This window comes from Festucalex cinctus, chromosome 3 (genome assembly GCF_051991245.1).
Source record: "Festucalex cinctus isolate MCC-2025b chromosome 3, RoL_Fcin_1.0, whole genome shotgun sequence".
NCBI classification, from domain to species: Eukaryota; Metazoa; Chordata; class Actinopteri; order Syngnathiformes; family Syngnathidae; genus Festucalex; species Festucalex cinctus.
In genome coordinates, this window is record NC_135413.1 from 18,058,012 (window position 1) to 18,082,905 (window position 24,894).

At 41.8% G+C, this 24,894-nt stretch overlaps 1 protein-coding gene across 4 annotated transcripts in view; it reads left to right on the forward strand.

Annotated features, from left to right (window-relative positions):
• Window positions 1-24,218, forward strand: part of zfpm1 (zinc finger protein, FOG family member 1) — a 104,887-nt gene extending 80,669 nt beyond the window's left edge. For all 4 annotated transcript variants that reach the window (XM_077516330.1, XM_077516331.1, XM_077516332.1 and 1 more), the window contains 6 exons: window positions 3,213-3,346; window positions 15,245-15,347; window positions 15,836-16,081; window positions 17,400-17,633; window positions 17,716-17,958; window positions 19,885-24,218. In XM_077516330.1, the coding sequence (XP_077372456.1) occupies window positions 3,213-3,346; window positions 15,245-15,347; window positions 15,836-16,081; window positions 17,400-17,633; window positions 17,716-17,958; window positions 19,885-22,412 (3,488 nt within the window). In that variant the 3' untranslated portion in view covers window positions 22,413-24,218. The remainder of the gene's footprint in view (window positions 1-3,212; window positions 3,347-15,244; window positions 15,348-15,835; window positions 16,082-17,399; window positions 17,634-17,715; window positions 17,959-19,884) is intronic.
• Window positions 24,219-24,894: the final 676 nt, after the last annotated feature.

Below are 24,894 nucleotides of genomic sequence, written 5' to 3' on the forward strand. Positions count from 1 at the left end.
CCATTAGAAATAAGGGAAATAATGTGCAGCTAATTATTAGCATTTTAGCACAATGAGATATGACAAACTATATAATGAGACTAAATTGAAGTTGAAATTTGATGACACGTGAGAAGGCATTTGAATAGCGATAGAATCACCTATTTTTATTTTATTTTTTTAAATTAAGAGCACAGTGACCCCTAATCTGAAAATTTTTGTGGCACAATTAGAAGATTTAGGGACACACACTGTAAATTGACTTGCAACGTAAATAATCATCCCACTCATTTTCATGTATTACTGAGAAATGCATTTGGTTATGAAATTTATATTTTCATTTGACAAAATTTTGTGGGCATTTTCATTCTAGTCGGTAGCCATAATTCTTTCAGAACAATGTTATTTCAAAGGGGAAGTCAGTCCAAAATTTTCCTTATACTGTATGTAGTGTAAACACGACATTATGATTAATATTGTGTTTGTGGAATATGAGTTAAGCAGTAAATCCACCCATTTTTATCCATCTCAGGGGCAACCTTTTTGATGTTGACTAAAAATGACATCACAGATGATAATGCTTCAAATTGTAGCCATTTTGAATAAGTTTGAAGATTGAGTTCGGCAATGCATTCCTCTATCAAATGAAACAAATGTATATTAACGTTTAGCTTTTGCATACCAAACAACTAGTTTGATTCACCTGTGGATATGGCGACACGAGAAAACATGATTCAGCCTTAATAACTGACAAGCTAACATGGTTGTCAGGCTTGTTTATAAATTGATATCCGTGTTGGCTCACTGAGGTCAAATCTTTGCACAATTTCACAATAAGGGTCAATGGAGCCGGCCAAGTTGATAAGCCCCCCATGTGGTGAGGATCAGCCAATAACACAAATGGAGGTTAGGCACTGATGGAGCGTTGCGATAAGGAAGGTCACAGTGGCCAAAGAGACCGTCCATAGGAACGTAGGAGAGAGGGTGGATGCATGTTGGACTTCAGACACTGACGCCAACAGGTTAGACTGACTCAGGAGTCATTTTGGCTTGGCTGTGGGCCTGCAACGGATTCCTGATGCTGATGTTACTCAAATTTGGGTCCAAATTTGTAGTTAAACATCTTGCCAGCACAAATATAAGCATTAAGGGGTCAGTGTGGTGAGGGGCCACATGCAGGAGACCACTTTGCATTTTTGAGGCACTTGATTTTCATAATCCATGCAATTGTACTATCGTGTAGTTTTCAGTGTCCTTTTAAAAGAAACTCATGTTGTCTTTCAACGGACAATGTATTTAATAGCGATCTAACGATACCGGCAATATCGTGATGTCGTGATATTAAAACTGCCACAATATATCGTTGTCGTCATGTCACGATATTAAAAGCACCACATCTGTTTAAAAAGTCAGGTTGATTTCCATTTGTGCAGTGGTGGCTAGTTTTTTTTTTTTTTTTTAGTGCAGTTTAATTTTCACAAGGCATGTTTTGGCCCTTATATGTTTAAAATCCATGCTAATGGTCAGATGAAAGAGCATATATCCCACGTCATATGCTTGTGAACCGAGTCAATATGTGGAGGAACTCAATGTGGGCTTGCATTAGCACATAAGTGTCTCAATATTGGGTTATTAGAGATCCCTGTCATGTACAAAAGCACAATATTGTATGAGCTCATTCTTTTACAATATTGTGACCTTTTGTATCGCCAACCTCCCCACAATATCATGATAATTATCGTATTGTGACCTTCATATTGTGATAATATTGTTTCGTGATGTTTGGATATCTTTACATCCCTAGTATTTAACCACTACTAATTAGCGTAGCATTTGATGCATTATAACAGTTCTTCTCAAACCATGCTTCTGCGCCTCCTCATAAATCTGCCCCCTCCCTTCCCTGCACCAACACCTCTACCGCCACCCCCCACCAACTGTGGGAAAGACATTTTATCAGCGTCTGTCCGTTGTTCTCTGGTGGGGATAGATACAGAGAAGATAGATGAGTGTTTTGACATGGAGAGTGTTAGACAAACACTCTTATCAGGCCCAACACTTTAGACCGACCCCCTGAAACAGTCTCCTGAACCATGGATGAAAAAGGCGGAGCAAGAAGAGGAGGTGAGGCTGAATTTGGATGTGTTTTCATCAGAGTGACATGAATGACCCTAAAGAGAGATTTTTGACTGATGGGGCACTCAAACTCAGCAGTGGACATCCGGACCAAAGTTAGTGACGGGCTGTTCACAAATCTTCCGATCTGCTGGAAGTTCTCAAAACGGCAGACCACTCCCACATCCCGCTATCTGTCTGGGATGCACTAGGCTCTGACCGCAGCTGTCACTGCCATCCTTCTACAGTTATCACATAGAGGAAATACACAAAAAAGAAGCTGCTGAACTGAGCCAGAAGTGAAACTGCTCAGTTCATATGAAACGCCCTCTGCTGATGAGCCACAAACAGTTTGGCCGCTGTGCTGCCGCTGTGACCGCAGGGTTCAGGTCAAGTTCAAGTCAAATACAGTATTTCTTTCTCTACATCCCTCATGTGCTAATGACTTTTTTTTTTTGGTCAGGATGTTTCCTGTAATTTAGTAGCTCACAGATGTGTTCAAAGTATTCATTTCACAATAAACTTCCACAAGTCAAAAGCTGGGCTCAACAAAACAATAAGACAATTTTACATGAAACTAAAACACAATGCAAATGCTCCGAAATGTCTTTAAAACTCATTTGCTCCCAAAAAGGTAGAAATACGTTCTATTTTAAATGTTTTCAGTGTCCCAAAGGTGTATTTATAAGTTTTTTTATGCTAGAGCATACAGAAGGCTTTTATGCAGCTTTTCAACTGCAAAGAACTGTTGAAGAAATGGTAGTTATTACACAAACGGCCAGCAGGTGGCAGCAGAGCAAAAGAGATCAACCAGGGCCATGTTGAAAAAAGCTCAATTACTCAGAATTCTAATTAGATTTGTGAATAACGATGAAACTTAGCTATATTCTAATGCTAATTGTTGCAAAATGGAAACTGATAGAAACAAACTTTCTTTTGGTAGGTTCCATGTTTTTTATAGTAATATTCTTTGGGCCTTGCAAAATCAATCAAAATCCAGTAAACAATAAGGGCAATGAAGGGGATTGTTTCCTTGAAAATGGTTGGGAGTGAATGAGTAAAATATGGCTATAATGTAACTTTTAATGTGTGCTCTTGTTCTTCTCATTCCATGACAGATGAACTGCAACTCAGTAAAGAAGGCAGCAACAGAAAGGTCGTCGCTCGTAAGGAGCTTCATGCAGACACAGTTTGGGGACCCTACCCTGGAAGCCTCCAGTTAGACGGCAGCACAGATGAGGTGGCATCAGAGGTGAGGACTGAAACTAAAATGGAATTCAGTACAAACAGAAGGTTTACCGTGAATTTATTCTGTCAGGATTAAATCCATCATGTCAATAACGTCACAATATTTATTTTACACTGACAAATGGAGGCTGATGCAATTAATATTCGTGTTTTAAAAATCAAAATGCAGTGGGCCCCTGGACACAATCCAGTCCATGTGGCGGTTAATTTGTGATTAACTGATCTTCAGTATTTGTTTCCATGTCTTATTAACTCTTTGAAGGATAACAAATACAAATAGAAGAATGCATTTGTTCCATGGACTCAATGTTTTCTAATATAAAACTTTTAAAAACGCTGCAAGTTGAAGTTACATTCAAGCATAGTTAGTTGCCACCTAAGTGCAAAAACAAGGCATAAACTGTACGTAAAATTTGTCTTTCAGCAAACCCGTCAATCATACCCTTGTCAAAAGAAACAATATGAAACGTGTCAGTGGACTTGGCAATGGAATAGCTGAGTTTGTTTCATGCCCATCTGCTTTTTACACTTTACACTTTTTTCATTTAAATATTAGGTTGGATTTTGGTGTTGATTGAGACCACTTTGCGGATCATTCAAATAGGTTTTTGAAACTATGATGACATCACTACTATTAATGATTCATTGAGTAGTAGCAATAGTGAAAACATTGACGCCAGTTTCAAATATTCCAAATAAATCATAGCAGGGGTGGGTGATTGTTTTATTTATTTATTTATTTATTTGTTTGTATTTATTTTTTTTTATTTTTGTATTATTATTTTTTTTTTTTATTGCAATATATCGGCTGCGATTGGCTGGCAACCAGTCTAGGGTGTACCCCGCCTACTGCCCAAAGCCAGCTGAGATAGGCTCCAGCACCCCCCGCGACCCCTGTGAGGAATAAGCGGTCAAGAAAAGGGATGGATGGATGGATGGATGGATAATATATCCATATGCTTACTTTTGAGATTATTGGGTAACAAAAAACCAACACTAAGGTGAAGTAAAAGATGAGTGGTTTTCATTTGAAAGGTGAAAGGTCATAGCTCAGATGCCAGGATCCAAAGAGATTTTATTGTGCAGTATTTGTGGTATGGCAGTGGTTGGAAATGAAAACAGCTGATTAATTGTGTATGTACGTGCATGTGTATAGGACCGGATGGAGCCCTATCAGCGTCTGTTATTTCGCATCACATGCAAGTCCATCTAATCATATGATGCTGATGCTGGGTGAGGCTTCCTGCTACGGGGTGCAAACGGTTAAACCAACTGGTCAGTCAGGCTGTGCCTAGTTCACTTTTTGACTGAGGCTTCCTCCAGTTGAAACCGGTCATTTACCTCTCCTCCCTTCCTTCCCCAGACATCCGCCTGTCTTTTATCTCCGTGTGGCGCCATCCTCCTGGACAGCAAATCCCAGTGATTGATTTCTGTTTGATAGTCTCTCATTTCTAAGATTTTGTTTATTATCAGGGAGCGTGCAGATAAAGTGTGCGCGCACGCGCATTCGGCTAAGCAGGCGACCATTGGATCACTCATCGCCGTTTGTTCTTCTCCCTTCGTTTGTAAAAAAACTGTCCTGTTCGTCCTGAAGTCTGTCCTTGAAGGCTTGTATTCATATGATAAGTTTTTAATACTCATGCGCTCTCCTCTACCTCATTTTATGCACCCCTTCTGTCCTCATTTCCCCACGTCCTACCGAGTGGACTGAAGGAGTGAGGAGTCGGCCCTTCGGTATCTACTGGAGATAGCAGTCGTAATCTCACATTCCTCCTCTTTTTCCTCTTCACTCTAGATCCTCCCCCTCCTCTGACTATCCTTTCATCCCTCCCTGGGTCAGCAGGGGTCAGAGCGATGCTGGAAAAGAGAGTACATGAGCACCAACCTGAAAAATTACAATCTTTCATTCAGTCGGTTACCATAGAGCTCTAAAGTTGTGTGGAATGTTTTCCAAGATACTGGTCGACTACTGAGTTGGTGTCACTTTTGTCCCCCTCATTTTATATAAGCCAATTTTTACAAAATATTGTAAACATTCAATTCAATTTTTTATATCACTCTTTAAAAAAATAAATGAAAGGGTACAGAAATAAGCAAAACTTATATCTGCCTCTGATCAACACAAATTGAATGTCAAGACATTTTCAACGTAACAATTTTTACAAATTAATTCAACAGCATGATTTTGTGCTGAGATGATTTGGTTTTACAATCCAGATTGTTCCACAAACTGACACCTTGAATTGAAATACATCTTCTTTTTGTTTTGTTCTGTGCTTTATGTTTGGAAAAAATATCGGTTCCTCTTAATTTGTACTATCCATCCATCCATTTTCTTGACCGCTTATTCCTCACAAGGGTCGCGGGGGCTGCTGGCGCCTATCTCAGCTGGCTCTGGGCAGTAGGCGCGGGACACCCTGGACTAGTTGCCAGCCAATCGCAGGGCACACAGAGACGAACAACCATCCACACACACGCACACCTAGGGACTATTCGGAGCGCCCAATTAACCTGTCATGCATGTCTTTGGAATGTGGGAGGAGACCGGAGTACCCGGAGAAGACCCACGCGGGCACGGGGAGAACATGCAAACTCCACCCAGGAGGGTCCGAGCCTGGACTCGAACCGGAGACCTCAGAACTGGGAAGCGGACGTGCTAACCTAATTTGTACTAACTTTCCCTTATTTTTAATTTGATTTGCATGTAATTTGTTAAAAATATGATGATTTTATACATTATTTTAAGGCGGTTATACTCCATCAAGTCATTAAATTTAAAAGTTTTTAGTTATATAAATATTGGATTAATATGATCTCTGTATCCACATCCGAAAATGACACGAATAGCACATTTCTGTAGAAGAAAGATGAGTTCGCTGTAGGTTTTGCCAGCAACATTTCAATGCAATAAATCAGGTATGGAACAATCAATGAATTATATAACAATAACAACACATTCTTGTTCAGTTTTTCTTTAACCTTTTGTAAAACGGCTACTGCAAACATATATATTAAAAAATGGGTACAGTACAGCATAAAGATAATAAATCACTCTTCAACTTAAAGTGACAGTGTGTTAGATATCTCTAATGTACAATGCAGCCAAAGCGTGTGCATTTCGAAGCACGTGCACTACGGTGAATCAGAGAGACCACGCTTCTTAAGCCTATCACCAATTCTTATTTCGCGTGAGCGAACGTCTCGTCGTGCGACGGTGACTTGGCAGCCGTTGAGGGGAAAAAAAAAAAAAAGCCGAAGCAGCTAATAAGAGTGGGAGTTAGCATGTAGACATTCATGGTAGGAACATAGACAATGTAAAACAGTTTTCAGATGGGAAGCGTGTATGTGTTCGCCATACTTTTTTGAAGATGTACCTGTATTGTCCAGCATCCTGTTTGGGAAGTGCTTTCACTATCCTCTCATATTATAATATGAAACATTTTTGCCTTCCAGTTCAGTCTCCTCACCTATTTTTTTTAATTCTATTTATTATATTCTACCTATCTTCCTTATTGCTCAGTTAAACCTCCAGGCCTTGCCCCCCATTTCCCGAAGAGATTGGCACATCCCAGTCCATGATGCCCCTTCTGGCATTGCTCTTCCTCTCTCAACTTATCCCTCAACAAATTTACTTCGTATTTGGCCCAGACAGATAACCTATCAGTTTAGTAGGAGGTCTACTTAGGAACACTACCCCAAGAATTTTGTGTGCGCAGCAATATATTTAAGTTCAAGTACAGATGCTGCACCCAGATACATATGACTTACTTCTTATCTAAATAAAGAAATGTAAACATATATGGATTTTCTGCTGTTTGTAGGCGTTGGTGTGCGCAACTGCTATATGCGCTTGTTATTATGTGGGTAGCAGTGAGCTTGTCAGTTGTGAGGAGCAGATCTCCTTCATTAGATTGCAATGTGTTAACTGGCCTGTGTCATATGGAAATCCTCCCATTTGCATCTCTTGAGAAAAAGGCGTAAAACCATTTATCTATTTAAACATATTCGAGCTGATATGGCCGCCGGAGTTTAGAACAGGGCAATGATAATGTTTACTGATCGACTGATCACATGGCTGCTGATTCCTCCCGTTTTTGGTTGAGTGAGCAACCAGGTCCTCCTCGACGAGACTACCATGGCAACCCCACAGTGAGCTCATCGCAGCCACTCATCTGATTGGATCATATATAACAAATCTGATATTAAATCGTCTCTTGTTTGATTGGATCCTGCTTTAATTAACTGATAGTACAGATGCATGTCATTGGACCAAAGTTTCAGCTTTGTTTTGAATTTGTATCAGATGAATTACAGTCCTGGTGCGAGAGTTTGCGCAGAAATTCATCCGTTCATTCTTCAGTTGACAGAATGCAAAGTCTCGAAACAGCCGTGTACAACATGGTTCCTATTGTTCTCTCTCCTTCAGCGCTTCCCAGAGGCTCACGCAAGCCCAATCCTGCCTTTCTTGGAAAGGGAGCCTCAAGGCGCGATCCTAGAAGGAGCAGAGTAGCGGAGTTCAAAACGTTATCACGCGCAAACGTCTTTTCATCATGTTTTAGAAACAAGCGTTCGCACTAATCCCTCAATAATCTCTCCAGGAGAACTTGGGCGATAAGGCGCGCCACCCACGGCTTTTCAAACACTTTTGGGGTAGTCGCTTCCCACTCTCTATCTCTGCTTCCCTCTACCTCCTCTACTTCCCTCATCCCTCCACTTCTTCATCATCACGTCCTCTTCTGGAAGGACGAGTGAAGGTGATCACCTCCTTATCCTCCCAAGAGCGGTCTTCTTTCTTTCTCTTTTTTTCATCGGAGCCAATTTGTTTATGTCCTGATTTCCATCTTTGCGTTTATCTGGACTCATCAGCGGTTTTTCCTCTCTAGCCGTCTGTCTCCTCCGCCCATCAAATTAGAATGTTAATTAAAATTATGCTCCTTCATAAGATGACAAATCGATGTTTATGGTGAGACACCTTCTGTGATGCCCCCCAGAAGAGATGAACGAGTTTGATTCTTTGAAAGAACGGAACAGCGAGAAACAAGCACCTAAAGTATTAATCACACTTTACTTTCAAAGTTTTGACCTTGCCTATTTCACTCTCAGGTATGTTCATCCTTTTACCTCATGAAACCCAAATTAGTTTGTTTGCCTTTTGGCTTCTGGGTCAAAGAAACTTTGAGAGCATTAAATCGTTGCAGTAAAGTAGGTCCTCCTTTTCCCAAGTTACAAAAGTAGTCGTGACTCCTCCTACGTTCACCTGTTGCAGAACCACATCTTGACTTGTCGGTTTGGCAACAGAGGAGCCTATTACCCTGAGATAGGAAACGTGAGATGGCAATGATTGGACAGAGGAGAGAGAAAACATCTGAAGAAGATAAAACCACTCCTACTGTCAGCAGTCAGCCAGCCACAAGGCGGCCAAGGAAAAACAAAAGAAAGAAATAGAAAGGAAAAGTCTTGAAGTGGTATAACGTGTGAAAGAAGGAATGTTGGGAGGAATGTGATGTAAATGTAAAAGAGGAAGATTATTCAGATTGGTGCAATGAGTGACTGTCGTGCATCGTCTCCTGCCTGGTGCAGGAGGAAGGCAAGAGTTAAGCCTGTCTCCTCCATTTTCTATCTCTGAGCCTCATCTTTGGCTGTTCGGGAGCTCGCTCTCCAAGAGGGCCTCGTTTTCCAATCTCTTGTCAAAGTTTATGCTTTTGCATGTCATTTGCATGCAGCCAATCAAACTTGACTCCAGAGTTCCTCTGTTAAGGGTCAAATAGAATATAAGAAGAACTTGTATGTTGCATGAGGTTTGTGCTGTGTGTAAGCGAGAGAGCGTGTATTTGGATGGGAGAAGCGGTGGTAGGTTTCTGATTTTTATCTGCCTTCCTTTTCTTCTTTGTATTTTTGGAGGATTCACACAGTGACCTCTTTGTTTGGGACAGTGAGTATACCTCTGGAACCCCCCAGGATGGGGAAAGAGACTATTTCCTGTAGCAAGAGGGCAAAATAGATGGAAGAGAGAGTGATATGATGAAGATGAAGAGGTTGGTGGACAGAGAGGAAGTTTGAGAGAGGAAGAGAATTGGAGGGGGGGGGGGGGTACAGTTCATGGACGAAGGCCTGATAGGAGGGACAGTGAAACAGGAGATGAGAGGAAGTGGGCAAATCGGATGATTGAGTGATTGGTTTTGTGAAGGGGTGAATGAATGGACAATGGTTGAAAAGGTCATGATCGGAGTAGGATTCCCAGCTAGAGGAACTCCAAATGTTTCAAAATGATAACAGTCGGAAACAAATTGAGGAAATTGCTGCTACCTCCAGGTTTGAATATTAATAACCGTATTTTCCGAACTATAAGTCGCGTATTTTTTCATAGGTTGGCTGTTCCTGCGACTTGTACATGAAAAAATGTACTGGGGGAATATACAGTAATTTCACAGATAGAGGGCACTCTAGACTTAGAATAAATTATACTATATATCAATGCCTTCTTAAAATAATCGCCTAAGTCATTTTTTCAGATTTTTCAGGAAACACGAGGAGATGATTTTATGCAAAAAAATAATTTTTGCAAAAAAAATAAAAAAATAAAAGGACTTAGGCAATTATTTAAAGAGGGTCATAATATACTCAATGCGACTTAATTTAAACTCCAGTGCAACTTACGTATGTTGTTTCTACCTATTTATGCATTTTTGGCCTAATGCGACTTATACGCCGGAACGACTTATAGTCCGGAAAATACGGTAGTTTATTTTGTCAGGCTTAAATGTAAAAAAGAAAACATTAGGGAGTATTTAAATACTTTTTTTTCCCCATATATTCATTAATTTTCTACCTGTTATCCTGGGGTGGAGTCTTTTAAATCTGTACCACAAATCAGCTGCACACACAAATACATTCACCTAGTTCCTTACACCTTTGAAAAAAATAAGTAGCCAATTGATTTAACTTATGTACCACACTTCAGGTGTATATCAGAAAATAGTCTTTTATATTTATTTGTCCTGTCAACGGAAAAATACATCACACTGCAAAACAATAGTCAAACTGCAAATGGAAATTAGTTGTAAGAATAAATGCCATAATCACAGACGTAAACGTTACTCTTGCCAAGGCCATAGACATGTCCCCAAAGCAGAAGTCATGTTCTTATCTGGACTTCTTGATGCTTGTCCAAATTGTTTTGTCTTTAGTCCAGAGCATGTGGCATCCTGAAATCTATTGTCGATGCCTACAGGTTGCAGGGAATGTGCAGCAGCCCTTCTAGACACAGCGAATGCTTCCTTTTGATTATTGGAATTTTTGTGGATGTTTATGATTAAAGTCCACTCCAGTCAAATGCAATCAATTTTTGAAAAGTATCAGGTGTGTATTGAATACATCACGTCTATCTAAGTAAGTGGTTCTTTCGGCGAGTTAGTCTCAGGGGTTCGGTGGAGGTCAAGACGCATACCCAACTCAAATGTGTCATGATGATACACCCCGCTCGGCCATCATTGGCTGCAGGTGATCACATGACATTGCTTGGCCTATATGTGCTGCAGGGAATGTGTTGTGCTGAATAGTCGACTTGTGGCTGTAGTGATGGTACCGCGTGCGATTTCTTTATTTAATCACTTCGAACTGTGCTATGTCGAGCAAAAAAAGAAAGTGATCGGACAAATATGTGCAATATGAATTTGCATGTATAACAGAAAACATGGTGTTCCACAGGGTTCAATTCTGGGGCCTGTGTTGTTTTCATTGTAATCTGCTGCCCGTCTTAAGACAACAGTGGTGGTTGTTTTAAAGTGTTCGAAAATAAAGAGTTGAGGTGAGTGATGGGAACCAGGTGAAAAGAGCTGGATTCAATGACAAAGCTCCTCCCCCTATTTCCTGAACCACCTTTTTCAGGTTTTATGGAAAGTATACCCCACTTTTTTTTTAACCTGAGCAATACCATTTGTACACAATATTTTTGGGTAAGCCAGCAACCGCATGAAAGCCACATATTTGATCTACCTCCTGTCTAAAAAGTAAATGAGATGCCAACGTAAAAAGTAGAAGTGTGTTGAGTTTAGTTCAAGGAAACTTCTCATCCCCGTTTCAGTCATCTTCCAGTTTGGTACAGATTGAGCGAGAAAGGGATAGAGAGCAAGGAGGCATTCTGATAGTGAACAAGAGAATGGAGGAAGAAAATGAAGAAATTAAATCAGCCTGGCATCATTTGCATTCAAGTTTTATCAGCGAAGGAGGAGGGTGTTTTGGGGCCTGATAAGGAGAGGGTGTCGTAAGCAGTGCTGAAGGTGGAAGGGGGATGGTGGAGAGACGTGCGAGCTTGAGTGTGCTTACAAATGTGATGCATGAATTGACGTTAGTAAGAGAAGGTGGCTTAGAGTTCACAGTCGGTGTGTGTTTACGCCGGCATACACATTTGAATGTTAGGGCCGTAACGGCAAAGACATGCTGCCGGATGGCGAGCGTGTTGTGTGTATGTGGTGGGGCTGTGGGAGCGAGGGGTTAATATCAGACCAAATAATTAGATTCGCTATCGTCTCAGCAGCAGCAGTGCGAGGATCAGGCAGATTAAAGCCGGGCTCAAGGCTAGTTAATATTCATGAGGGGACCAGGGTCCGGGCTTAGAATGCGGCTCAAAGACTCTCCTCCGGCTGATGGGGCTTAAGGCGGCGCTCTCCACCAAGATGGAGCTGCAGCGGAGAGGCCTGACTGATGGATGGAGGGCTGCATTGACAGTTGAAATGACAGCAAAGAAAATGTTTTCGCGTTGAATGAATCTTCATATCTGTGGGTTTATAGATCATTATTTGACTAGCTAATAACTTAAATGCCTGGTATGTGATATTAATAAAATATATTGCTGCATATATCTCTAGTTTAAACTATCTTGTGTTTCAGTTGTCAGTATCGAATAGTAAAGACCTGCCTGCTCATGCTCTCTGTAAAAAGATTGTTAGCGTTGATTAGTTCATTATTGACCTTCATGGAGTACACTTGAGGTTTGGACTCCCATTATCGCCAGTTTTTACCATACAAATTTAGTACTTTTGGTGCTTTAGTATTTTCATTCAAGGCGGGATCTTCCGTTTTCACTCAGGAAAATGCACTATATAAATACAGGATGTATACCCATTAACTCCTTCTCAATGTCCACCTCTGGGCTTCTGTTAATGTGTGGTGGTGATTTTTTCCTAAAGTTGATTTTTTTTTTTTTTTTTTTTTTTCCTACACAAGAAGCTTGAGTGAGTGAGTGAGTGAGCGAGAGAGAGAGCGAGAGAGAGAGAAAAAAAAATCTGTGCGTGCTGTCAAGTTGCCCCGGCAGTGACGTCATGCAGCCGACAAATTTGCCCGCCGCCGTCTGCAGACAGTGAGTGACACGACCCCCGCCATCCCCTGCTCTGCGATTAGCTGGAGGGGTAAACAACTGTCTGTCCACAGAAACGTCCCGCTGTTGACAAACCAAAAACAAAATGGGAAAATACAGGCTCGGGGGGTTAGGAAAAAATCACCACCACACATTAACAGAAGCCCAGAGGTGTTGATTGAGAAGGAGTTCATGAGTATACATCCTGTATAGTGCATTTTCCTGAGTGAAAATGGAAGACCCCACCTTTAACTGTATCCCATGCAACACCTGCTAAAGTAGTTTGTTTTTCTCATGCCAATAATGCTAATATATGCTAATGTACTTGATACATGGTTGTTTCTCATTACTACCGCTCAAAAGTATAAAATAGCCATACTAACTCGGCTTTGATGTGTCATTGTTAAGAAAGACAATCGAGAACTAAATGGAACACAATGCATCCTGGGATCGCTGGAAAACTGATGCTCAAACAATTTTCCTTCTCAATAGAATGACGGCATAAAACATTTTAGAGATTTTGGCCATTCTTTGCGAGACTTTGAAATGTAATGGTCCTTGCTTGGACCACAGGTGGTACGATTTTATGAGTCCAAAAGCGGACATGACCACTTTGACAGGCATTCCAGCAGTACTGACAGACTATCCGTGACTACATCACTGACGGACATCCGACATGGCTTGGTCCGTCAGTGTAATCGTCATCCTAACCTGCTTTTCCATAAATATTATCAATAACTATATACACTATTCCAACATGTTAGCATGTGTGGCCATTGAGTGACTGGGGATGGTCGTCATATAAGACAGGTAGAAAGCCTTTTCAATCAGTTCAATGGCCTCTCCATTCTCCTTAACTCATTCTCATCTCTCTCGGCCCGTTTAATTACACACGCGCACAAAGTAGATTCTGACCCTTGCGCCTCTAATTCTTATTATCTTGCTGTGAAGCGATGTCTGCATATCTGTAGCTAGCTGTCCATGTAACATGTTAACCCTGTTACAAATTTCCATTGTATTACACTTAACTTTATGTCGTCATTTGTTTGTAACTGTTATTTTATCACAAATGAAATGATAACATCAATTTGCTGGAGCTTGGTGAAAGTTCCACGTGGTTAAGCTGCATGTACTGTACAATGACAAACAGCATCATTCAATCAACATAGAGATAAGTATTCATCATGTTGACATTTTTATTTTGTCATTTTAAGTCCAGTAGAAGCTCAATTTGTTTCTTTTTATGTGCGTGTATGGATGTGTGTTTGTTTATTTCCACTGGCGCGCTACTGAGCTCTCCCAATTGCCCTATCATGGTGAAATCCAAAGTTGTGGCCATGATGAATTAGTCTGAAACAAATTAGAAGTACTTACGAGTCAGACGGCTCCAGCATTGGGTTACAAATTAAAACAAAAGCAGTCGTATCGTCCCATCAGCTTCAATTCCCCGTGAAATACAATACGCTCGGCCTCGATCTCGACTGGAGAACAGAATGAGAAGCTTCTTCCACTCTTCCCATTCTTCTTTCCATCCCAAACAATCCCACGCTCAATTCCCATCTTTGTCAGATGTTTCAGTTCTACATGTGTTATTGTTTTTCTTATCATAGTCGCATCGCAACATGTACAAGATACTTTCGTATCTGGGTTTAAGCCTACAACAGGTTTGAGAATCGAGGCCTTTTCTGCTACATTTGAGACAAATTAATAAGCATCTGTCTTCACATTACTAGGAGATTCATTCTCACTCCTGCCATGAAAACTTTAAATGTAGCATTGTATTGATTTCTTAGAAATTGCATCTAGCTTATAAATATAATACAAAGTAGTAATATTTACACAAATTCCATTCTAAAAAGTCTTAAATGTATTTTGTATGTTTAAAAATTCTTGTCATCCTTACATCAGAATTTGTCTTTGATGAAATAAATGAAATTCTCCTGCTATTTCCTGTGTTGTAACATTGAAGCAATGCTACCCCCAACTGGCTATTAAACATCACTGCAAGTGCAACCATGTGTTGCTATTTATGAATGAATGCACTGGCTCACTGCATTGATGAAAAAAAAAAGGCATTGTTGTACTATCGTGTCTGCAAGAGCTCGTCAGTGACAAGCAATTTATCAATAAGGATCGGAAAAAGTGATGACGATTTTAAGAGCTTGTGACTGACCAGGGCACTCAAAAACTGGGTGCCAAATCGCTGGTAGTACCGCTGACAGAGAGCAATCATATCATGATGGATATGGAATGGATCCTTTTGTGTCTGACATTCTGTTTCTCAGAGTTCAACATTTTTTATTCATCTCTGAGCCTCTTTTTTATTGTGTTATTCAGCTTAATTTCCTCAATTGTGACTTGTATAAATAATTAAATGACTAATACTTTTGAGGTTACTGTATGTCCTGCTTTAACATGCAACTCTTATCTGTTTTCTCTAGTCATTGGTTGAGCATCAATTATGGTACTATGTGCACAAATGACATTGTAATTAGTAAGATTTGTGTGGTTGCGTCTTATATTAACTATGGATCTGTTTTTATATAGAATTCCAATTGGACCTTGGTGTGTGATGATCCAGATTGTTGGTTAAACTGTCTTACTTTGACCACTAACCCATCAGAGGCCAACTGTACTATCTACAGCCAAGGTGAGACTTATAATGGAGATATTGCTGTACCCACCCATCAAAGATTTTGACTCACTAGAGTTCCACCGTGTGCCATATCTTAAAGAGCACATTGGGTCAAAACAGTCAAAAAACATCATTCTGATGAACAACTGATTAAACATCAGAATCCAGCTGTGTTTATCCATCTCACGGGCGGCCATTTTGCCACTTGCTGTCAACTGAAAATGACATCACAGTTGCTCAGTAATCAGGCAACGACTGTCACGGCTCACCTGTTTTGTTGGTTTGGTCATGTGACGTTCACAAGTTGAGTCCTGAGCAACTGTGATGTCATTTTAAGTCAACAAGTGGCAAAATGGCCGCCCCCCTGAGATGTTTAGACTAGTGATGGCGCAAAGAACATTGCAAAGACCATTTTTAACATGACTTTCATGGAGCACTAAATATAAATGATAAGATGTGACAGTTATTTACTCTTATGCCCTTACTGTGTTTGTGTTTCTTAGGTGAAGAGTTATTCTGCAAGGTGACCAGCGACATTTTTGTAGCAGAACGCCTCCTGGCAGCTCCACTGCTTCCTCCCAAACCCTCCTCCCCTGTCGCCAGGGGTTCGCCTCTCCTCAACATTGTCACCCCTAAAACATCTGTGGTAAACGAGGAACCTCTGTATCCTGCAGCCCTCCACACAGACATCCAGCTCCTCCCACAGCAAGCCGGCATGGCTGCCATCTTGGCGACTGCTGTTGTCAATAGTGAGTGTTGTTTTCATGCCATTAATTACTGCAATAAGATTTGCTCTACCTTTTTTTTTTTTTTTAGAATTTTGGCCACATTCTAGTCTTACACATTCTTCAATGGGTGTATTTATTTATTTATTTATTTATTTATTTATTTAGAAATACCTGTAGTGATATTCACTTTAGCCACATGGTGGCATTGTGGATCTTTAACAGCAAGTCTGCATTCGAGGATGGTCGGAAGTCGGATATTTATTTTTTTTATATTTTTTTTTATGTATTTATTTTTTTTAATATATTTATTCATCAACAAATGAAGCTTACAACTTACAGAAAATTTGAAACATAGATCTGAGCGATTTTTTTTTGCTGTAAAACATACAAACATGGCAACAATCAAATATTTTCAATACAAATTAACAATAATTGCCAAGAGAACAGTAGTCTACAAAGAGAAAATTAACAGATAATCAAACAAAATGCAGACATACAATTGTAAATTACATACACAAAAGAAAAATAAAACATAAATGACATTACAAAAATGAAATCAGAATGTTCAACTCAACACAAGAGGTAATTTATTCAAAATATTATATATAATTTGTACTTTAGGCCTTTTAATCAATTGTAAAGATTTAATATACATACCAAATTTGTTTACAAAATTTTGAAAAATGGGGTGAGATTTTTGAAACTTTTTTTGTGAATGAAGAATTTTGCCATATATAAAATGACATTCTCGGAAATTCCACTTGCGAAGTCGGAAGAAAAAAGGACCCCGACTTCACTGGCGGACTACAATGTGACGTCACTCCGAATGGCAAAACACAATTTACTCGACTATAAAACTAGATAGCTTTCTTCATTTATAAATATTGGACGTAACTCTTGCCGCTATCTCCCTGCATGAAATTATACGGTCAACTACTTAACTGTATGGAATGCTTATGAAATAAGATTACAACTATAAATGAAGCAAAATTGCAAAAAGGTAAGTTTTCTAAAGGTCAAAATGAGTTTTGAGGACCAACATAAAAAACATTTTTATCACTATCCGCCATTTTGGTTGTTTACGTTCGCCTCGAACGCTTTCAGGTCGGAACTGGGAAAAACCAACTCGGATATATCCGACTTCCGACCATCCTCGAATGCAGCATAAGTTAAGTTGACATTAGTACTTGCCTTTGGTGATACATACTGTATTTGTAGCTGAACTTAACATTATAAAAATTAACTTAGAGGATCACACATCCAGCAACTGCTGCAAAAAACGACATTTCACAGGTATTTTGAATCAACTCAATGGAATGCATGTTGTGTCTGTGATCAGAGGACATTTTCCCGTGCAAAGACTGCGGGATTTGGTACAGAAGTGAAAGGAACCTGCAAGCCCACCTCATGTACTACTGCGCCAGCCGACAGAAACAGCCGGCCGCGGCCTCATCCCCGCCCCAAGACAAGCCTAAGGAGTCCTATCCCAACGAACGCATCTGCCCCTTTCCTCAGTGTAACAAGAGTTGCCCGAGCGCGAGTTCACTGGAGATTCACATGCGCACGCATAGTGGTGAGAAAACAAGACACAGATTTGTCATCCACAACAAGTTAAGGTCAGCCTGATTCATTTTACTTTCCTGTTCTCCTCACAGGCGAGCGGCCGTTTGTCTGTCTCATCTGTCTGTCTGCCTTCACCACGAAAGCAAACTGTGAGCGCCATTTGAAGGTCCACACCGACACGCTGAACGGGGTGTGCCATGGCTGTGGCTTTGTCTCCACCACGAGGGATATTCTCTACAGCCATTTGGTTACCAGCCACATGGTTTGCCAGCCTGGATCTCGCAGCGAGGTCTACTCTCCAGGGCCAGGCCTGCCGAAGTTGCCCTTGTCCACTGGTGAGTCACGTGATCATCGGAAACTCGCACACACAGTACTTCATGGACTTGTAAGATCGAATGTGTAAAGTTTTAGGAGTATGACCTTTACGATTATTCAAACATTGTTAAAATCAATCATTACTGGCATTTTATTTTCTGTTGTGAGGTAAAAAGCCTAGCCAAGAAATACATTGTGTCAGAGTTACTTTAGCAATAGCGATTTGCAACATCTTTACTTATAAAGACTACCAATTCAGCCCAAAATGTTTCTGAGGAAACATGGTAACTGGAGTGAAAAAGTGTATTTTATTTGGGGAATGTGAATTGGTATTTAGCCAGAAAAGCGCTACAACTTAGACCTGGTTTCACCTGGTCTAAAATGTAGGATACTTTTTGTAACCAAACTGAGGTTTGCCTGGGCCATGCAAACATGCTAAAGTAGACTTGCCACAGCACATTTTTGAATATCCAAGGATGCGGTAATAAAATAAAGAGTGGAGTACTTGTTTTGCAGCCAGCAGAGGCGCTCTCCACTCGTGTGCAGTCTTAACAACAGTAACATCACATCAGCTGTGGGAAGTGCATGCAGACGTATCTGTTTAATGCAGCAGTGTTGTCAATACAGGGGTTCAGAACAGAGCGGTTGATTGTTAATTTTCCTCAACATCAATGAAGGAAAATTAAATACTTAACAGTTAACTCGCTGCCTGGCAGCTGTTTGTCAAGCAGAGGTGTCCGTATTTCCAGCTGTTCGACAGCATTTATGATTGACCCACAGAATAGAAAAAGTACTCTGTGACAACATAACCACCGAGACCTTCCAAAACAAAGAGTAGACACTCTGGTAGAAAAAAAAGACATTGAGGTCATTTGACCCCATATATATATATATATATATATATATATATATATATATATATATATATATATATATATATATATATATATATATATATATATATGTCAGTGGCCGTAAACAGTCAGATTCCATTTGAATAAATCATAAATCCTGAACCATGGAATATATGAGAAAATTATGATTCTTTGTCAAGTATCTATATGTCCTTCTGAACAATTTTTTAATTTATTTTTATTATTTTTTTTAAATCAGCTTCCACATATGACATTTGATTTGTGTCATATTTGATACATCTGGTCACAATGCTTTAAATTTTTCATTTATAACTGTCAAACTATAATAATAAGCAGACATATCAAACACATTCCTATTTCCAAAAAGCAGAAAGAACATTTCCTACTATTAATAAGTATAGAAGTCTCTCCTTTCTCAATTGGGCCGATCTTGCGAGGTCGCTGGAAAAGCCATCAGCTGGGTGATACTGCCCTCTAAAGGATTATCCGTGCAATGCATGTGTCAGATCATATACGTAGGGTTTTAAATGGGAAAAAAATATTATAGTCATGTAATAGAGGGCTCAAAATGTCTTGTATTTAACTTATTCACTCCCAGCCATTTTCACAGAAGCAATCCCCTTCTTTTACTGGATTTTGACTGATTTTCAAGGCCCACAGATTATTGTGTTCTATTGCTATAAAAACACTGAACCTACCAAAAGAAAGACTAGAATCTCTTTATCAGGAAAAAGAGTATATTTCTATCTGTTTCCGTTTTGCAGTAATTACCATTAGAATATAGCTAGAATGAGCTTTTTTCAACATGGCCCTGGTTGATATCTTTTGCTCTGCTGCCACCAGTTGGCCGTTTGGGTAATAACTACAATTTCTTCAACCGTTCTTTGCAGTTGAGAGGCTGCATCAAAGCCTTCTGTATGTTCTAGCATAAAAACAAAAAACATATCAACGTATAAATACGTCTTTGGGACACTTAAAACAGTTAAAATAGAACGTTTTTATACGTTTTTGGGAACAAATGAGTTAATATGTGTTTGGCTTCATCGGGTTAACACATTTTCTTTTGATCAGTTCTCAGCCCAGGAGACTCCGGCGTGGTGCTGAAGTGTCAAGTCTGCGGCCACAACTCGGATTCTCCTTCCCAGTTGCAGCAGCATGTACGAACCCACCTGGAAGTGAGAGTCCCCGCTGAAAGGAGCCCCACCCCTCGTCAAAGTACCCCATCATCTACCGACCAGCTTCAGCCATCTACGCCAGAGGGTGAGCCCCTCGGCTGTGTCCCCAAGTCAGATTCCTCCAGCCCGGGTGCTAACGGCGGCTCCGCCACTCCACGTGGATGTAGTCCTCCTGATGCCCAAACCACCACCCTCCGAATCAAAGAAGAGCCTCATTCGGAATCTGAGACAGAAGAACATCAGATGGACTTCAAGGAGGATGGCGAGGAGGCTGACGAGAAAGCATTGAAGACAAAGGAGAAGCAAACTACCAACTCCGTTTGTCAGACATCGAATTCTCCAAAGAGTCCTGCCACCACAGCAGTGAAAGCAGAACCAACCAGTCCCACTCCTGGTTGTAGCCCGAGTCATATAGGTGGTGCTGGCTCAGTTTTCCCTGGTGGATCGATGTTTTTGCCTCAGTACATGTTTAACCCTGAAACAGCCATTTTGCCTCAGGCCTCCGAGATTCTGGCTAAAATGTCCGAGATGGTTCACAGCCGTCTGAAGCAGGGCCAGACGATTCCTCAGACCAACGCAGCCACCTTCTTCCCCTCTGCACCAACCGTCCCAACGGCCACAGCAACTCCTCCTCTAAAAGGAGCCACCTGCTTTGAGTGTGATATTACATTCAACAATATCAACAATTTCTATGCACACAAGAGGCTTTACTGCTCCAGTAGGCACCACGGAGAAGGCGCCACCTCAGCTTCAGGCCCTGGATCGGCAAGAGACGCCTCCCCCGCCACCGTGCCATCCAGCAAGGCACAAGATTCATCAGCATCTCCTCATGATGGAGCAGCGAGCCGAGCAGCCTCCGCCTCACCTTCCGAATCCGAACCTGCGGCAGATAGCGGCGCAGCGGAAACCAGGAGAGCGTCGGTGAAGACCGAAACTCCTTCGGGCCGGGAAGGAATATCGTCCTCTTCGGAAGGCGAGGGCGTGGGCGGCAGAGGAGGACGAGCGAGCGAAGGCAGCCAGAGCCCCGCCAGCGGGTCTGCCGAAGACCCGGACGATGACCCCAACAGAACCTTCTGCAAGGCCTGCAACATTCGCTTCAGCCGCCACGAAAACTACACCGTTCACAAACGCTTCTACTGCGCGTCGCGGCACGACCCGTCCAACCAGCGAACCGTCCACACGGCAAAGGCGAGCGCCGCAGCAGCCTTTCATCCTCAGCCCATTCGAACCCGCAAAAGGAAGAAGATGTATGAAATCCACATGGCGCGGACGGAAGCCTTAGCGGCCGCCGCCGCCACGGTGGCGGCTTCCGCTTCCGCTCCGTCCCCTTCCGTCCTTGGCCTGGCGGTGAAACAAGAGGTTTCTCCTTGCGCCGCCGGCAGCTCCAGCCCCGAAGCTGACGGTCCGATTGATCTGAGCAAGAGGCCCCGCCTCCAAGAAGTTCCTCACCACGGCGCCAGCGGTATTCTTCCCGCCTTGCCGCTCACCGATTACCACAAGTGCACCGCCTGCAGTATCAGCTTCAATAGCATTGAGAATTACTTGGCTCACAAAACCTACTACTGCCCTGCCACCACCCTCCAGCAGCACACCTTGCAGCTCCACAGGCTCAAACGGTCAGCGTCTACCTCTCCCAAAAGCAAATCTCACCAGGAGCGACAAGATCTTCTCCATCCCGCGGAAGCCAAAGCTCTCCCCGCAGATTGGGTGACCGGCCCTCACGCTTCAGCCTTAACTGACACCACGTCGGCCCCCGATGCGACAAGCGCACATGCGGCCACCCCGCGGGCAGGCGCCAAAGGCGTTAGCGCGGCTTCTCCGCATACGGTCTGTCCGTATTGTCCCAACAGGCCCGTCACATGTGACCTCATGGAGCACTTCAAGACTGTCCACGGTTTGGTTGTATCGATTCAGTCGCCCCAAGAGGCTCAACCTCAACCGGGCAGCGTAGTTAGTCCCGGCCCGAGCCTTAGCCCGAGAGATGGCGTCACGGCCACGAGCCCGTCAAAATTGCTCCCTCGCGTTCACAGAGATAGTATCAACGGGCAGGCGAGGAGTGACACCGCTTCTCCCTCCTCCCCTCTGATAAATGGTAGTCCATCAGGTGATGGTGGATCGCCGTCGGCGAGTTCCCCTCAACCCGTTTCCCCCACAAGGGCTCCTCCTCTGACTTTGTCACCTGTGCCTGACCAGCGAAGAGAAACAGTGGGGATGTCCCTCGTTCCGGACAAGACTTCACCAGCTGTTGCCTCCCACGCCCTCACCCCACCCACCCCCGGTCCCAAAACCCCCGTCGTTTCCCCGATTCAGAACGGTAACACCCGCTACTGCAAGCTGTGCAATATTAAGTTCAGCAGCCTCTCCACGTTCATAGCGCATAAAAAATACTACTGTTCCTCGCACAGCGCTGAACATGTCAAGTGAGCGGCGAAATTCACATCGTCCTCAAATCAGTCCTCGCAGTCGGGTGCCAAAGTTGCACTCAGCTGGCATGACCATCAACCGCAACGAATGGCTGTTACTCATCGGCAGGGCCTGATGTCCGTTTGCAGAATTTGCCAGTCATGTTACTCACTGATGATTCCTCTCCCATTGGTCAGCAACACTGTGAGCCGAGAGGGATCCTCCCCGTATAACGTCTACCTGCGCACTAAAGTGTGCCTCGTCCCCTAGGTCAGTTTCTTGTCCCAAATGGAACACCAACCACTTCTCGATGTTTTGCTTTGCGGGACGTTAAAAAAGTTGCCTGTGAACGACCTCATTCTGTCTTGGTTGAACTGAGTTGTCGATAACCGCGGTCGTTACGCTCTGACAAGTTGACTGATGATCGTAGCGTAACGACGACGCTGGTTTTTGCAAATCTTCAGTCTTTTCACGTTGGTCCAGACTTAAACAGAGGAATAATCTCTTGTATGGAAAAGACTTGATCATGTGTAATGTTTTTATTATCTGTGCATAGTCTATGATGTCTAAAAAAAAAGAATTCTATAATACATTTGGGTTCAACACTGGCTCTTTTATGCTTACTAGAAGAAGCTATCAGGCATTTTTTGTTAAAAAAAAAAAATGTGGTATGAAATGTTACTAATTAGTGAAGGATATTTCAAAATTGACATCTTTTTTTTCCATGCATTTTTTTTCTTTCTCTTCAAATGCAAAGGGGAGACAAATGTGAAGTATTTTATCTTCTCGTCCTCACTAATTTCATGTCAACAGAAAACTACCTACATATTGTGGAAGAGTATTTTTATTTGTTATTTGCTTTAATTTCGTGCTGTTAGAAGGAACTGTGTGGCTCTCGGTGTGTTGAAGTGTTTTTATGTAATGTCTTCTCCCTCGGATTACACTGAATTTTATTACCATATTTTTGTCTTCTGTTTTTAAACTTGATTTGATTAATCTGCTTGTGGCTTAGCAGCACGAGTTGATCCAATTGCCACTTATGACTTCAGAGAGTATATTTTGGACACAGTTGCATATACACTGTGATAAGCAATGAAGTCACCTTCCAGACCTTTAAGCTATAACGATCAATCGTTTCATTCTGGCTTTATTTCGCTGCATCTTTTGACCTCAGAGCTCACACTTTACTTTTTCCTTTTGTCTTCTATGTGTAATATGAAGTGATCAACCCCTGCCATTCAATATACATTCAAATATGTTGTTCATCATAGTGATTGTCTCTCTTGGTGGAAAAAGAATTGTCAAGTCTCATTACAGCACCTCGCGCGCTACAGGAAGCACATCATTATATAATAACTTGTCGGCTGAGAGCCCGCGTGAACCGTTCATTTTATTTGTCATTTGTCATGAACACGCAGCACGATCACATGCTGCTGCAGTGCAGATATAGAAGACTTCATTTCATTTCTTCAGATCCTAGATAGAATTCTAATTGGAAACGTCAACAGTGTTGAATTTAATCCATCCTGCAAGCAATTTTTGACCAATATGACTCTAAAACGATTCAATGGGATGAAGCCAATTGTTTCTATAATGCAAAAAAAAGTAAGTAATGTACTAATCAGACATTTCAATTTCAAAAAACATCATTAAATGTATGGTTTGATGTATCTGTGCGCTTTCATTTTCAGTGCTGAATAAATCCAAAGCTGCTAAATGTTCCATGAGGTGCATTGAGCTCAGCTGGTTGCCACTCATTTTAAGTGGAGGTCAACCCAAAAATGTTCTTTACAAATAAAATGTTCTATGCAGATCCACCAGTCGAAACACGGCATTCTGATTAATATTGCATTTGTGGAATATGAGTTGAGCAGCAAAATCCACCCGTTTTCATCCACCTCAGAAGGCAGCCATTTTGCCACTTTCTGTCAACTGTAAATGTCAATACAAGTTGCTCAGGTAACGACCAATGGCGGCTCAGAAAACTGGTGAGCAACTGACAAAATGGCCGCCCCCTGAGATGGGTAAAAGCGGGTGGAAAGATTGATATGACGTTGGGATATGAGGGTGTTTTGATTTAGCCCAGGGGTGGCCACGTTTGGTCCTCGAGAGCTCCTATCCAGCCTGTTTTCCATGTTCCTCTGCACTAACACACCTGATTCATGATTAGGATCGTTATCAGGCTTCTGCAAAGCTTGCTGATTAACTGATCATTATATTCAGCTGCGCTGAAAGAGGGAGACATGGAAAACAGGCTGAATAGGGGCTCTCGAGGACCGAACCTGGCCACCTCTGATTTAGCCACTTTCAGGTATTTTGCAAATGCTGGGATTTATCTTAATCTCGTAAATTTCCACTTCTTCTCGTGAAAATCATTCTGGCATGTTGTATGTTGTTCATATGTGTTGTTGGTCTGAGACTAAAACTGGAGCTCACTTGTAATATTTCTTTTTTTCCACTGGGTTGTTATTCTGTTTTGCTGCATTTCATCCAACACATTTAA